This window comes from Vigna umbellata, chromosome 1 (assembly GCF_029865625.1).
Source record: "Vigna umbellata cultivar VRB3 chromosome 1, Vumbellata_1.0, whole genome shotgun sequence".
NCBI classification, from domain to species: Eukaryota; Viridiplantae; Streptophyta; class Magnoliopsida; order Fabales; family Fabaceae; genus Vigna; species Vigna umbellata.
In genome coordinates, this window is record NC_142165.1 from 94,783,623 (window position 1) to 94,796,844 (window position 13,222).

The 13,222-nt window shown below is 35.1% G+C and overlaps 2 protein-coding genes across 4 annotated transcripts; both read left to right on the forward strand.

Annotated features, from left to right (window-relative positions):
• The first annotated feature begins 886 nt into the window (after positions 1–886).
• LOC148206879 (non-specific lipid transfer protein GPI-anchored 7-like) lies at positions 887–3,235 on the forward strand. Its single transcript, XM_088104874.1, has 3 exons — positions 887–1,310; positions 2,043–2,072; positions 2,886–3,235. Exons 1-3 carry the CDS (start codon positions 998–1,000, stop codon positions 2,978–2,980), a joined length of 438 nt encoding a protein of 145 aa, XP_087961000.1. The 5' UTR covers positions 887–997; the 3' UTR covers positions 2,981–3,235.
• Positions 3,236–4,664: 1,429 nt separating this feature from the next.
• On the forward strand, positions 4,665–12,571 carry LOC148206880 (copper chaperone for superoxide dismutase, chloroplastic/cytosolic-like). Of its 3 annotated transcripts, none has more exons than XM_088104878.1 (8): positions 4,665–4,994; positions 5,077–5,103; positions 5,191–5,263; positions 5,824–5,958; positions 9,779–10,002; positions 10,919–11,038; positions 11,109–11,194; positions 12,035–12,083. In XM_088104878.1, exons 1-7 carry the CDS (start codon positions 4,779–4,781, stop codon positions 11,145–11,147), a joined length of 834 nt encoding a protein of 277 aa, XP_087961004.1. In that variant the 5' UTR covers positions 4,665–4,778; the 3' UTR covers positions 11,148–11,194; positions 12,035–12,083. The 3 variants fall into 3 exon arrangements, with proteins under 3 accessions (XP_087961004.1, XP_087961003.1, XP_087961002.1); XM_088104877.1 differs by having other exon boundaries at positions 11,148–11,194; XM_088104876.1 differs by lacking the exons at positions 10,919–11,038; positions 11,109–11,194 and having other exon boundaries at positions 4,669–4,994; positions 12,035–12,571.
• The last annotated feature ends 651 nt before the right edge of the window (positions 12,572–13,222 follow it).

Below are 13,222 nucleotides of genomic sequence, written 5' to 3' on the forward strand. Positions count from 1 at the left end.
ACGAAGAAGGAAGCCCAGTCAAATCTCACTCCGGACGCAATCCTGCTAATCGGTCGCTGCTCAGTGTCACCATATTATTCAATGCCTTCTTTGATAACTAATAATTTTAATTTTACATAATTTCATAAATGTTAATACAATTTTTTTATCCGTAAAAAAACGAATATATGTAAAAAAGAAAATTAACATCTTGTTTATCCTACTTAACCAACTTATCTAAACCATCCTAAGATAAATACTAATAAGGTAGCTTATGCGAATTCTGCAGTTTACTGTAATTCCTTTCTAGAGATTTTTTTTATAATATATATGTGTTATTAAAATTGTTGATTTAATCTTTTTAAAATCATATTATATTCATTTTAACCTTTTGATGAATAACATTTTTATATTTATTACCGAAATTACTTATTTTCATCTTTATTTATAAAGCACTAGCTAAAATTATTATCTACTGATGAATAAATGACGTATTATTAAAAACTGAATTGTAAAGACAAATTACAAAATAGAAATTAAAAAAAAGTATACTATGTATAAATTTATTCAAACTTCATAAAATGATACTGTTTGAAATTGTTTCAAGAAAATAACGATGTACGTATAATTATAGGATGAAGTGACGCGTAGAACGAAAGTTGGTGGACTTGTCATCCACATAAAGTATGGCCAATTCACAACACCAATAATTTCTCACATCACCGTATACATTTCAACTCTGATATAAAATTTATTAAAAACCAATTTCATCAAAATATTGCAGCAGAAAAATAAATCATGAATTTCATCATAGCGTACATAATCGTGCCAGCGAGGCAACAACAGGATCTATAAAGCAGGAAAAGAACCTCACCTCTCACCTAACGTAACAATCCCAAAAGGAACCGTAGAGAGAGAAAGAGAAGAGAGGAAAAGGAGATCATACTCCACAGACACGGAAATCAAAATTTCCCACATACAGGATCGATCGTTGGAGTGGGAAGAAACACAAGAAAAAATGGGTGGATGCAAATGTTTGCTGTCGTTGGTGGTGGTTTTGGCCTTGACGATGAGTTTGGCAGAGGCGCAATCTGGAACTACCGGCACTTGCGCCCAAGAGCTGATTCCGTGCATGGACTACTTGAATTCCACCGGCACCCCACCCAGTTCTTGCTGCGACCCACTCAAGCGAACCGTAGAAAACGAACTCGCTTGCCTCTGCAACCTTTTCTACACCCCTGGCCTGCTTGAAAATTTCAATATCTCTATCGACAGTGCTCTCGGTCTCAGTCGCCGCTGCGGCGTCACCAGTGATCTCACCAACTGCAATGGTACATATATCTTTTGTTTCTATGCCTATTTTGGGACTCCGTTCAAAAAATTCAATTCATATTTACATCTTTTTCAACTTATTTACTTTCTTCTCGCTTCTCTCCACTTTAATTTTCATTTTCTTGTGTGCGTTTATGTATTGCTCGCTTCTAATCTTCCTACTAAATTTGGTGGATTTTCAACAAAGGAAAATGATACTTGAACAACCATTTTTGACAACATTTAGACACGTGCACACGTGTCTAAATTTGAGTGGTCCAGTTGGAAAAATTAAATGAAAATGGATCACTCAAATTTAGACACGTGTGCGCGTGTCTAAATGTTGTCAAAAATGGTTGTTCAAGTGTCATTTTCCTTTCAACAAATTGAGTCCTTGGGACAACTTATCACGAAAATGATTTGTTTATTTTTTTAAAAATGATCTAAATGGTAAAAACATTATAAAAAAATTATCTTGAAAAAGTGTTCTTCTACAACTTCACTTTTTTTTTTAAGTTGTATTTGATATATAATTTAGTTTCTAAATAGGACTCACATGTTTTATAATTATTTTCTGATTTATCTATTTCAAGAATTTGTCCGAGAAATTACATCAGTGTCCAGAGTTTCTGTTCATAGCCTTTCAGATTTTGATAGGTGTTATTGAGTGTGTTTTCAGATGAGTGCATGCATTAATTGTGGTTGCTTGTAGTACTAATTTTGTTCTGTTTATTCTACTTCTTAATTTTCAGCTCCTGCTCCCGCTTCAAGGGCACCTCCAGGTAAAAACGTCTTTCAACATCGCCAAATTTAATTTCTTCTTATGTGCTTTGTTTATGGAGTGCCAGATAATAATATTCAACAGAAAACGATAGATAATACTAATAGAGATGTTATACACTTTCATCACCTTCATGAACATACGTTTCAGATAATCTGACCGACGAATGTTTTATTATTTGAAAGATAAATTTGTAAATTATTTTAATAATTATTGAAGAATTTTTTACGGTTAAAGTATTTCAGAAAAAAATACCATTTAAAGATATTTGGCCTATTGAGAAAAAGAAGAAAAACAATACACGCTGCTCCCTGCTCTGAATTTTCTCCTTTTGAGTAAATCCTGCCAATCACTGAGTGCAGTTTAGAATTTAGTAAAATAATCTGGTAAAGTTAATTGAATTGATAAATATGATTAAAATTTAATTAAATGAGATAGTCAAATGTCATTTGGGAAATGGCCAAAATGACGCGTATTCTTGTCTACCTACCAGAAATAGAGTTTTGAAATGCATATTATAATAGATGTGGTACAGTATTCATTGATGAGCTTGGATTTAAGTCAGAAGAATCATAAAGCGTAAACATGCAATTTCTTTTTCTCATCTTTCTCACCCACTATCTTTCACGAGGGCTATCATGGCACGAACGAACCTTCGGTCGAACACAATAGTAACCACAAAATGATAAATTGTGAAAAATGAACTTTCGTGTGAACCACACATCTGTAATAAATTTCCAAGTAGCTGAAATTTGGAGTTTGTAAAGTAGAATTTGTTTTCTTGGTTCATAAACATTGAATTTTGTCCTTGCAGCGACTCCTGGATCAGGTGAATCAGGAGCAGGCAAAGCAACATTCACGGGGATTTCTTTCCTCCTCTTATTTTGGGTATCTATGCTGTTTAATTAAGGTGGCATTTTAGCCTTGGAGCCTCCTATCTCCTATGTTCAACTTATCTTTGTACTGTTCACTCATTTCATTGTATTTTCGTGTTCTTTTTCCTCGTTAGAAACCTATGATTCAATTGAGTAAAATAGTTTATTTACAGAATGGACATTCATTCTTCTGCTCAATTTTTTGTTTGTACACTTGTTTGTCGTGCTTTTGGTTGCACAGTCTATGTACACTGGATTATTATTATGAATTATTATTATTATTATTTTACTTCACAAGCTCTTCCCCAGTTTTCTTTCAGCTAACTCGTCTGGGTGCCATGGTTGAGGGCCCATGATAAATAAGGTGCCCAATAGTTTAAAAAGATTATATAAGTGTTTATAAATTTTATATTATTTATATAAATAGATTGAAATTATTATTTTGTTTTATGTATTTTTATATTCAAATTAAAATGACAGATATATTAAAAATATTACTAATTTTGACCTTACCGGCATATTTAATACAGAGGACGGAAAGAGTCACGTCTATTCTGTTATGTTATGATTGTCGCCTAATATATAAATATTTATGTATATGTAAATTAAATGATAAGCCATAAAATTAGAGTAACAAAATCCTTTTTAATAGGGTGAAGGGAGAAATTTGAAGGAGTGGAGAAAGAAACATAATGCCCCTACTTATGAAATAAGAATGGATTGGACCAATGGGTTAATTTAAACTACAAAATCGAGTTCAATTAATTTGAAAATCGATAAATACAATAATTTTAAAAAAAAGATAGATGAAAACTTGGTTCTTAATGGTTTGAACTTTTAAGAATTATAAATCAAATGTTATTTTTTTCCTCAAAAGTAAAAAAGTAAAGTATTTGTCATTGTTCAAGAAATTTATTGCTTTCAAATAATTTATTATATACTATTGAACCTTAAATATAAATATTATGAACTATTTTATTCTTACGTTTGTTTTGAACGTTAAAACTTTATATATTATTTTGTTAAAATCAAGGTTGAATCAATAAATCTAGAATCGGTGTGTTAATACTTCAATAATGGCGACTTCTAAAAACATACCCCAAGAAGGTTTATAAAAATGGTATACAAGACTGAATATTTAAAAATTATAAAAATGATGACTTTGAATGCCTACCGAGGCACATGTTTTTCAGGAAAACTGTTTATGCATTCATAGTAGAAAAACTGTTTCGAGGTAGCACAGTGATCATTAATATTTGTTGAATTTATATGCATAAAATTCGATGAAAATAAATATTAGAAAAAACCATGTATTGAACAGTGTGTTTAGGGCTCAAATGATGTGGTCTGCCTTTAGCAAATAGTTTTTCTTCCTGCATCCCTATACTTTTAAAATAAACGTTTTACTTAGTAAAAATGACTTTTTTGGAGTGAGTTTTTCCGAATAAGTTTTTTTGAACGAGCTCCCTGTCTTCCTTTTCTTCTCTACACTAGGGAATGGAGATGCAGGGTGATGGTGCGAGCGGTGAAGGTAGTGAGAATGTTGATGTGGTGTAAGGAGTGAGGGTGTTTCAGTCTTTTTATTTTAATATGGGGCTGCAGTTAGTAATAATAAGGGTGTAGGAAGAAAAGGCCTGAGCCAATTTTGATGGACCCAAACATAAAATCCAAACGAAAGTGGTGGAGGTGAAAACTACTTGAAAGGTGGAGAAGTGTGGATCCATCTGGAATGAAATGGCATGAAACAAACATAGAGGTAGCTACCTACCTACCAGCCTGAGTGCGTTTTGTTCTGTGTAATAAATAAATAAAGAAGGAATAGTTGGAGTAAAATGGCATTTCTGAGGTCAGTAGCAACAACAGCAACTGCTGTAGCAGCTATTCCTGCAGCCTTCGCCTTCTCTTCTCTTTCATCTTCTTCATCATCGTCATCTTCCTCATTCTCTCGCTCTTCCGAATCTTCCAATTCCTCCAATAGATTCGGCCTTCTCAAAACACTTGCTACCCCTCCCTCTGTTCTCCACATGGATCACAAACTCTCTTCTCAGGTTCCTCATTCTTATCTCTCCTACTTTTCTCTCAATTACTTAATTCCCCGCTATGTAATGGTTCCCTTCTTTTCTCACGCAGCCTGATGCCGTCTTGCCCGAGTTACTGGTCAGTTAGATGTTCTCTCTCTTCGCTATTTGGCTCGGTTAAGTCAAATTCTTAGTTAGTTCCTAATTTGTTTTCTTGTGAGGTCAGACGGAGTACATGGTGGATATGAAATGCGAAGGTTGTGTTAATGCTGTCAAAAATAAGTTGCACGAGATTAATGGTAAGTGTTTCGTTAAGTGCTTGGACCAGCTTGTGTAATTTATTTTCTGCATTCAACGTGTTTGGAACCATGAATGAATGGAATTGGAGTTTGTAACCTCCAACCGATCAAAGTTTATAGGACAGGATTTGAGGTATATTGTGCATTAGCTACAGTAGTTACCGTTGCCTAGCCCATGTCCAGTTTCTCTTAATAAGATAAGTTCTCGTGAAATATAATGTACTTCTCCCCACAATTTGGATAGTGATTGAGGGGAAACAAATACGGTCGTAGTCTTCTGTCCCCAAGATTTTAGACAAGATCATGGAAACAATTAAAAACTTTCCAATAATGATGCTAAGGGGGACTTCTATATAGGAAGATATTCCCACAGGCTGTACACACTTGAATGCCATGAGACTAGGTAAACCCTAACATAAGTAGAGGAACTTTAGAACAGAACGGGTTTATTTTGAGCTGATTTGCTGACATTAAATTATATCGATTCACAATTCTATTGGTTTTAAGCACCCCATAGATTTCTTGGTTCACGTTATTTGCTTCTCGCATTTTTTTTTCAGGAGTTAAGAACGTAGAGGTAGACTTGAGCAATCAGGTTGTAAGGATTCTTGGTTCAACGCCGGTTAAGACCATGACTGAAGCCTTGGAGCAGACTGGTAGAAAAGCCCGGTTAATTGGACAAGGAATACCGGAAGGTTTGCTAGTCAATTTCGTGCTTTGTCACGGTTTGAATTGTAAATTTTGTAATGCTAAGCTTTCCCTTAACGACTTTCGTGCTTTGTTAGCGCCCAAAACCAATTTCACTCGCTGGGACTTTTTCAAAGTAAAAAATGTGAGTGAGATTAATTTGGAAACACATCCCCATCATTTTAGTGTAGAGTTTATTTCAAGTCAATTTTACCAAAATCATTTTGATGCAGAGTACTACCTTTTCTAAGTTAATCACCTTACATGAGACTGTAAAATCTGCAAAAATAATGTTAGTGGTTTACTCTTTATTTTGTTTATTTGGAGGAATGAGTGTGATAATTATGAAGTTGGATGTTTATTTTCACCTCTTAAAACTTGAGTTTGTATGCTCCTTTAAACTACATCCTTGTCACGGTAGTTCGTTTACTTCTTTCACTGTCGCAGACAGAGAAATAAGCTCCTTTTCTTTGAAAAACTCGTAACATACTAAGGCATACAACTTGTATACCTAATAGTATATTCCTTAGTCTCCACATTTTTGGTTCCAAGTCTGTTACAACAAACGAACACAAAGTCAAATTTAGAAGCTTTAGCTTTTATTTTCAACATTTTTGGATAATTTACTTATGAGTCTTGATGATAGATACATTTGTTATATTTTCTCCAATTAAAAGGACTCAATCACCTTATTTCTATAAGTATATGACTTCATATATGTATTGGGTTGATGCTAGGTTGGGAGACTTGGCCCCTGTTTGTTTCCACTCCAAACAGAGGCTTGAGGATGTCTCTCACTATGGGAAACAATTATTGAATGTTAAGATATATTTATTTTAAAATTGAAAGTTCAGAATTTTTTGCTTTGTCTTTCTCTTTTCCAAGATATCCCTCCCTCTTGATCCTTTCTTTCTCGATTTCTCACATTTTCCCCATATGGATCTGAACCCAGCACTTTCTCCAAATTGGAAATAAGGAGTTGGCCAGCTCAAAATATAGATCATTCTCGCTGGGGACCTTAAGTTGGCTCAACTCCAATGGCTTGTAACCATGATGGAGGAAGCCATATTGTCTGCATGATACTCCAAAATCTTCTCTTCGGATTTTGACGATGCGAGAATGAGCTCCTCGAAGATCAATTTTTTCCCAAACATCACGTTCACTATGGCTGTGGTTCTGATGATACTGGAACCTAGGCTGCTTCCCAAAGGCAACCTCTTGGAGGGAGAGGGAAAGATTTTCGGATCAACTGGCAGGCATTTTCATGACTTGGATAATGGTGATGCCAGCACTTCTCCAAGTTGTGAATGTTTCAACCAAGGTTTGCCAGTGGCTGAGTTACCCTTCCCCATCCTCAAATGAGACCCTGATTCGATTCTTCCCTTCTTGGGCTTAGTGTTGCATCCTTTTTTGATTATTTGTTGCATCGATCATTGTTTTATACTTTCTTTCCTTCATAAATGATGTTGCGGAGTAAACAGAAGTACCAGAAATGTGAATTTCAGCTTCAATGTGCTATTGAGCGTCAGTCCAATTTGGTTCATGGCAACAAAAAACAGAGTTGGAGGGGTGGAGCAGTTATATGAACCATTCTTTTTAAAATAAATTTATCTAAGGTTTCACAATCTCGTACCCATATCGGGAAACATTTTCAAGCCTCTCTGAATATCGGAAATGATCATATTACATGGGATACTGCTTCTCTCTGCTATTTATTCCTACATTATTCCATTTTTATTGTGTCTGTTTTGTCTTTTATTTTAATGAAGCAGTAGAATATCTTATATAGGGTTTCTGTTTGCTCTTACTGTCAATTTTAAGCAATAATAGAGTAAAAGCAACTCTTCAATCAAAGTCTTATTGCCTCTTGACTTAAGAAAATAGTTTAAACTGGATCCTCTCGACCCCCACCCTCTGTTTTTCTGAGACTCCAGAAAAGTCATGTGTGAAATATGAGCTATCGGTGCTTTTATAATACGTATACCATCAATATGTGGGTAAAGAATGAAGAACACTGCTTGATTTTTTCACAGCAGGCAGCATAATTTGTTATACAAATAAAGTTGTAAACAACTGTAGTATTTTCTTGAACAAGGTGAGGTACGATGGTATTTGATTTCACATTTTCACTAAATTTTGTCTATTCATCTATCATACTCTCATTGTTTCTCCCTTACTTGTAGTGACTTGTTTGTACATTCTAACAGACAAAGAGCCCAATTCATCCCAAAAACAATATTATGCTGAAATTGGGCTCTAGTGAGATTAAGCCCTGGGTCTTGACTGAAACCCTCATTGTTTTCTTTCTCCTCAACCTGAAAAGCATCACCACAGTGCTGTTCGCTGAAGAACCAACTCGAGGATTAAAGTTTGGTCTACCGAGATAGCGAGGATGACCTGGTGGATAACCATGCTTGCTATAGCACATGTCCATTGTGTGCCATGACAATAACTACACTTTTTGGAGGAGTTGGCTTTGTTAGTGGTGCTTCGAGATCTGTTCATAGCAGCATTGGCAACCAAGTTAGGCTCATTAGTGGAAAAATTGGTGTTGGGTTGTTGGCGTTCATGTTGAATGACCATCGATTCAAAGAGGGTAGGGGATCCATGAGGAGTACTTGAGACCGAACCACCGAAAAAGGATCATCAAGACCTTTAAGGAACCTGATGATGAAATCCTGCGGATGGAACATTTTTGCAGAACATCCACAAGCAATCATTGGGCAAAAAATGTCCAGTTCTTTCCACAGGGCCTTTAGGCCAGTGAAGTAATCAATGACATTTTGAGTGCCCATTTTGAAGGCGTAAATTTTTTCTTGAAGTTCTGCAATGCGGAGTAAATCGCTTTGGGAAAAGCGTTCACAAAGATCGCTCCAAATATCAATAGCTCTATCAAGGTTAGATCACACTTTGAGCTATGGAAGGCCAGATTCAATAGCCATGACATGATGAGTGTGTTGCATCGTTCCCATTGAGGGAATAACGGGTCTATGATACTGGGTGCTGGAATGGAGCCGTTGAGGAACCCCATTTAGTTTTTGGAGACAAGGGCCATGCGAAGTGATTGAGACCATGAATGGTAATTTTTGCCAACGAGAGCTGGTGAAACAATGACTGACGAGGGACTTTCTCTAGGGTGGATGTAATATGGACGGGAAGGATTTTGGGAGGGGTCAGGTGGTGGATTTGAGGAATTTCCATCAAACCTAGGGTTGGATGTATTGGAAGCTAAGCCTGACATTTTAGAGAAAAGCTCTTGATAACATAAAAGGGAAAAACAAAAAGAGAAAGAGAAGATATTGGAAAGGAAATTCCCTGTATATTGATGAAAGAAAGGTACACCATATATACTGCTATAACACGTGGATAAGAAGGAATAAAAGAAAACAGAAAATAGTACAAGAGCATAACCACTATACAACTCATCATATTCTAGAAGAATTCTAACTATATTCTTAAATGCAAAAACATGAGGTAGCAGGATGTGCATTGTGGTCCATTTCTGTTTCAGCAGAATGTTGTTTTCGGGATGAATTGGGCTCTTTGTCTGTAACATTCTCTTTGTCAACCCCAATTTGGAATAACCTTGTTTTTGCTTAGCTTAGCTGCAGCAGATACAGTTTAAATAAATATTTTTAGTTGTATGGCGTCTCCTGATTTCCTTGTTTTTAATTATGCTGTTATATCATTTATTACACATTGCGGCACTTGTGCTTAAGGGACTCATTCGAGTAATATGACTGTCAGCAATAAGTTTTTACTTCTGTTTTCATGGTTTCAGCTTTCGTATAACATCTGATTCAGTTAAATCTTTTTTTTGCCTTTCAGATTTCTTGATATCTGCTGCTGTTTCCGAATTCAAAGGTCCAGATATTTTTGGTGTTGTTCGCCTGGCTCAAGTAAACATGGAACTAGCTAGGATTGAAGCCAACTTTAGTGGGCTGTCACCAGGAAAGCACGGTTGGTCTATTAATGAGTTCGGAGATCTGACTAGAGGTGCAGCAAGCACTGGTAAAATATTCAATCCGATAAATGAGGAAAACACCAAAGAGGTATGATTTTCCACATACCGTTAAATTTCTCTTTTCTTTACATGGTTTAGACATATTTCTTCTAGGCTTAAATATTCATTTGGTTTTCACACTTGCCCACAATTTGTGTCTTGGTCCGTCCGTATACATGGAAACTATGTATTTTAGTTCCTATACAAGCAAGTATTTATGCTTTAGTCCCAGCCATTGATTACCAAGTATTTAGGAAGGAAGATGCACATAGAATATCTCAAAAAAAAAAATCCTTAGGCTACACTAGATACTTTTAAAACTGTACACTCAAAATAATCCTACCCGTTTATTCGGATTAATCCAATGACTAAGTTTTAAGAAGATCAGCCCCTGAACTTCCTAGGGCTGATACTAATTAATGCAGGTCTCTTCGTTCCTTTGGCTTGAGACTGGGTACTCAAAATAATCTGACCCGTTGATTTGGACTAATCCAATGACTAAGTTTTAAGGAGGTCAGCCCTTGAACCTCCTTGGGCGGACACAGATTAATTGGGATATACAGAGTTGATAAAAAGAAGCTATATGCAACACCCTCTGGAAATTTCAAAGCCAGTTCCTATTATCCCGGGCTGACTAGACCGAGGCCCTCGATAGCCTTTTTGAGTGGAACAAAAGCCTATTTTACCAAATTGAATAATGCATTCTCTGCCCCTTTGTCAGTACTTGAGTAGTCTTGTATTGATGCATGACCTGTCTTTTTTATTATAATTCCACACTCTGCCCCTTGTATCTAATTATGACACGTCAATTGAAAATCCATCTTATTTTTAATTAAGTTTCACGGAAGAATAACTGCCTTTGGGGGGGTTATTCAGTTTCTTCTTTTTCTCACACATGCAGTAGTATCAATTCCTTTCTTTCTTAATTAAGTTTACAAAATAATTTCGATAAGAGATGCAACCAGAGTGCAGTTGCATTTGGGGCGAGTCGAGTGGAGAGTGATGCTTCTTCCAGTACAATCTGCAGTATGAGATCGAAGAGAAATAGAAAACATGTTGATAAATTTCAGGGAGGAAATCTCAAGGTTAGAAAATGGTATATCAAAAAGTGGATTGTTGTTGTCTTTGCTTGCAACAGTGACTAACTAGCACTAGGCCCATTATCTACATCATCATGTCTACGAGCTTGCATAGGCTGTCGTTGAGGGAGAGACTAGGGGGCCAACAACGATACTCCACAGGTTTTACCTCACCGTCTATGGTGGTTTTTAGTATTTCAGTATGTGTCGGCTCCTCATTTCAGGAAATAATGTTTTAGATAAGAATGTTAATGACACAATATTATAACATGACGAAGATCCTACATTAGCTAAAAATATTATAATATATAACTACACAAATTTTATTTTATAAGTTAATTTTATAAGGTTAAAATAAATATAAAATTGTTCATACAAACAAAGTTATACTAAATTAAATGGGGTGGATGTTTTAATTGAGTATCACTATTTAATTGGAGGGATAGAGTTTTTGAGCAGGAAATGAAGCCGGTGATTTGAGTCCCTTGCAGTCGGTCTAGTTTTTTTGTACTCTTACCTTTTTTTGGTTGAGTTCTGTTGTTACTGATAGAGGAATGGTGATTTTTAGAAATCTTAAAAGAATGTTGCGTCAAATAATTTAATATTTTGATACAATTTATAAATTAAATTCTGTGGTTGGAAGTTGGAAAATATGAACTATGATTTAAAGTCTTTCTTTATGTTGGTCATGTACAAACAAGCTCGTTCACATTTTGTTGGATGTCAGCGGATTTTAGTTTTAACAGTTGAAATTGGCAATTTTGCAGTTCTTAGTTAATAGATTTAATATATCCTAAATATGGGTGATAGAGTGGGTATTATGAAGTTACTATAATTTTATCGTTCTTAGTGTTTCAAGCACAATCTGATTAAAAAAAAGTCAATTCAAACCGTATTTTTCATGTTGGGTTCAAAACAGTAAAGTTAATTTATAAAAAAAATATTTTCAAAATTTAGATTCCAAACCAAACATAACGAGACATGCTTGATTGGATTTTTCAGCCACTTGGCGACCTGGGAACACTAGAAGCCAATGAAAATGGTGATGCCTTCTACACTGGGGTCAAAGAAAAACTGAGGGTGGCAGATCTTATTGGAAGATCTATGGTGGTATATGCAACTGAAGATAAAACAAAACATGGTATAACTGCTGCAGTAATTGCCAGAAGTGCAGGAGTGGGCGAGAACTATAAAAAGCTCTGTACGTGTGATGGCACCACTATATGGGATGCCACGGATAAGGATTTTGTATCCAGCAAGGTCTGACAGAGTAATTCACTGAAAGCAAAGCATTGCTATTTAGTTGTCTTGTCCCCATCAGCAATATTATATTTTGAAGATCGCATACCTCTTTTGGAAAGTAATTCATCTGTCTTTGATTTATACTGTGTTTCTTCTCCAGAATTATGAACTTATTTTTTTTGGTTAAGATGGATGTTAATTTGACATAAATTATCGAGTTATTTTAGACATTTAATAATTGTTGGACAATAATAAAATTGCATAATAAAAAAATGTAGTAAAAAATTGTTGGGTTTAGGATTATTGTGTATGGTTGCACGTTGTTTTAACATAATTCCTTGTTTATTTATTTGATATAAGAATTTATAAAATATACACAGCATATTTTATCGATGATTCTCAATTAAAAAGTGGTTGTGAAGTACAGTTTGTTGTTAGAGGAAGGAAGAACACACTCTCTAATAAGTAATTATTCACTCTCAAAAACACATCTTTCCTTGATTCAAGTATTAGCACTAACAATGCCTAGTTCATCTTTCAACATCTTAAATTTCTCATTCTTCAAATGATTGATGAAATCTAGTTTCTATATGTTTGCTCCTCAACTGAATATGTTTTTCTATCTCAATATCCATTTGACTCATGGTAGAATTCAATTACGAAGCTTGATAAGCAACACTTGATCCTGTTATATATATTTGACTCTATCAAGAAATTGGTGCTTCCATGAATATAAACACCCAACCTGTGGTGTGGTGCTTTTTCTATTAATACTATCACCACACCAATCTACATATGAATAACACTAACAACTTGTTATTCACTTGATCAGATTTAGGAAACAATATCCCAAAATCTAAAGTTCCCTTTATGTATCGTAACACCCTCTTTGCATAAATCTATTGAGAAAACTCTCACTGAGAAGTATATATATGGTCTCCTGTTACA